The sequence below is a fragment of the Zingiber officinale genome, chromosome 6A, assembly GCF_018446385.1.
Source record: "Zingiber officinale cultivar Zhangliang chromosome 6A, Zo_v1.1, whole genome shotgun sequence".
NCBI lineage: Eukaryota > Viridiplantae > Streptophyta > Magnoliopsida > Zingiberales > Zingiberaceae > Zingiber > Zingiber officinale.
In genome coordinates, this window is record NC_055997.1 from 11,184,246 (window position 1) to 11,187,078 (window position 2,833).

The following is a 2,833-nucleotide window of genomic DNA, read 5'->3' on the forward strand; positions in this document are numbered from 1 at the left end:
CAGTCAAACTATCAATGGGAAACCATGAATGAGTGAAGACCAATCCACAGATCGCTTCTCTTTTAATCGACAAAAATCTCTACTTTTTTCGAGAGCGATTAGATCCAACTCCTCTGCTGTTCCTTCCGCTGTTCTAATTTCGGAGATTCCATTCATCGTATTTATTTGAAGGAGGAGAAGAAGCTGAAGAATCCCATTCATACTTTGTTCAGCTCAAATAGATGAGAACAAGAAGAAGAGGAGGAGGAGATCATATCGATTCACGGGAAAATTGAAGGAAGTGAAGAGACACAAGTCAAAACGCCTCTTTGATCACCTTCTTTGTCTTCTTCTTCCTCTGATCTTGTCGTTTTTCCCTTTTCCTCTTCCACGACGCGTCTACACGTTTCCTCCTCGTCTTATTTATTTCTTCTCTAAGCGAGTTGTTGAATCGTAGCTTCCATGGCGTGCTTTAGCTTCCTTAGGAGGAGGAAGAGGTCCGTCGGAGGCGGCGTGGCGCCGCCGTCGGGGTCCTACGACAGCGCCAGGACCGGCACCAGCAGCATTACCAGCGGCGGAAGCAGCGCCGCCTCCGGCGGCCGCGGCAAGCAGCACTCGGCGGTGTCGTCGACGGCGTCGCAGAGGAGCATCCCGGACCTGTACGAGGAACGGGCGCACAAGCTCCGGGCTTTCGACTTCGATGAGCTCCGGAACGCCACCAACGACTTCAGCAGGATGAACAAGATCGGCGAGGGCGGCTTCGGTAGCGTCTACAAGGCCTTCCTCCGCTCGCCGGACGGCAAAGGCCCTCGGATTCCGGTCGCCATAAAAAAGCTCAACCAAAAGGGCTTGCAGGTAAATCTTTCACCATGCTAATTTTAGATAGACGGTAATGTTACTGCCGTGGAGATAATTGATTCTTCTCCGGGATTCCGCATAGATTCGAGCTTCGTGTTATTTCTTTTATGCTAATTTGAGATGATTATGTGAATCTATGCTAATTTATAGATTCGAGTCTCGAAAAGGGTCTTTTACAACAATAGATTCTTCTCCGACACTCCGCATTGACTGAAGTTTCATGTATTGAACTGTTCTTTTATGCTAACTTGATATGATTATGTGAATATTTAATTAGACTAATTTAATTCGAGTCTCAAAAATCGCTACTTATAACAATTGATTCTTCTCCGAACCCCCTTATTATTAGAGTTTCATGTATTAAACTATCCTTTTGTTCTAATTTGAGATGACTACGTGAATCTTTAAGTAGGCTAATTTTAAGCAGGCTAATTTGATATGACTACGTGGATCTTTAAGTACGCTAATTCTCACTTATTAGTTGAGGTTGACTATATGAATCTTTTTAGTATACTAGGAGTGTATGAATCTTTTAGTATGTTAATGCTCATGCATAATTTATTACTATTTGAGATCGGCTATTTAAGCATGTTCAAAATCACTTCTTGGTCGCTTAGGGACACAAGCAATGGTTGGCGGAAGTGCAATTTCTCGCGGTGTTCGAGCATCCAAATCTCGTGAAATTGTTAGGGTTTTGTGCGAAAGATGGTGAGAGGGGGATCGAGAGGTTGTTGGTGTACGAGTTCATGCCCAACAAGAGCTTGGAAGACCATTTGTTCAACAAAGCTTATCCTCCCCTTCCATGGAGTTTGAGATTGCAAATTGCTTTGGGTGTGGCAGAAGGGTTGGCATATTTGCATGACGGAGAAGTTCAGGTTTGCGCTCTTTGTTATTGATATGGAGAGGATTAGGTTTTGCCTTTTGCTATCGATACGGAGGGATGGAATAAGTGTGGTAGTTGAACTTGAAGTTTGTTTGTGTGGTTTGGTAGGTGATATATCGTGATTTCAAAGCGTCGAACGTGTTGCTCGATCGAGAGTTCAAGGCCAAGTTGTCTGACTTTGGTTTAGCAAGGGAGGGGCCGACGGGCGGGCAAACCCATGTAACTACTGCGGTATGTTTCCTAGTTTCCACAATTTGAGAGCTAAACTGGTAATTGTCAAACACAATGCTATAACACAATGATAAAAAAATTGATTATCTAATTTAATTTTTTTTAGTTTGATTGGTTAACATTTAGAATTGGATATTATCTTTAACAGGTTGTAGGCACTTATGGATATGCAGCACCGGATTACATAGAGACCGGTCACCTTACGATCAAGAGCGATGTTTGGAGTTTTGGGGTGGTCCTCTACGAAGTCCTCACTGGTAGGCGATCGTTGGAGCGAAATCGTCCGATGAACGAGCAAAAGCTCTTGGAGTGGGTGAAGCAATTCCCTGTGGAAAGTAGGAAGTTTAGCATGATCATAGACCCTAAACTAAAAGGAGTTTTTTCTCCTGATGCAGCGCGGGAAATAGCTAAGTTAGCCAATAGATGCCTTGTTAAGAACCCTAAAGAACGTCCTAGCATGGGTGAAGTCGTAGAGTGCTTAAAAAGCGCCATAGAAATGCGATTAAAAAAAAAAAAAGACTCTTGCCAATGCTAGTTCTATATCCAATTTATTTGTTTCCTTATTTGGGTATGAAAATAAATTTGTTCGTTTTAAAAATATTTAGCTGAACTAAATATTGAATCCCAACATTTGAAAGTTTGAACCTGCACGGACAGAGCCTCTCTTCCAGGGGCAGGGGTGCAAATTGATGATCCTTATTTGCATTGAAGGTAAGCTGGCTCATATTCGAACAGGATCTACGCATGTTAGAATGCCGGACTCATCTAGATCAAATTTGCTCAAATAAATCTATCTATATTTTGTCATTCGAATACTTTTATTGTTATACACTTAAGTATGTAACAAACACTAGGGTCCCATATAAGTAGAAGGATCAGATA

The 2,833-nt window shown here is 42.4% G+C and overlaps 1 protein-coding gene across 1 annotated transcript; it reads left to right on the top strand.

The window, feature by feature from the left end:
* Positions 1-2,566, top strand: LOC121995801 (probable serine/threonine-protein kinase PBL19). Its single transcript, XM_042549578.1, has 4 exons — positions 1-834; positions 1,455-1,712; positions 1,829-1,951; positions 2,100-2,566. Exons 1-4 carry the CDS (start codon positions 442-444, stop codon positions 2,484-2,486), a joined length of 1,161 nt encoding a protein of 386 aa, XP_042405512.1. The 5' UTR covers positions 1-441; the 3' UTR covers positions 2,487-2,566.
* The last annotated feature ends 267 nt before the right edge of the window (positions 2,567-2,833 follow it).

Bases quoted from the DNA above. Each gene is read 5' to 3' on its own strand.
- LOC121995801 (XM_042549578.1), top strand. From the start codon at position 442: ATGGCGTGCTTTAGCTTCCTTAGGAGGAGGAAGAGGTCCGTCGGAGGC. The intron at 835-1,454 runs GTAAATCTTTCA...TTGGTCGCTTAG, and splicing joins TCAACCAAAAGGGCTTGCAG to GGACACAAGCAATGGTTGGC. The intron at 1,713-1,828 runs GTTTGCGCTCTT...GTGGTTTGGTAG, and splicing joins TGCATGACGGAGAAGTTCAG to GTGATATATCGTGATTTCAA.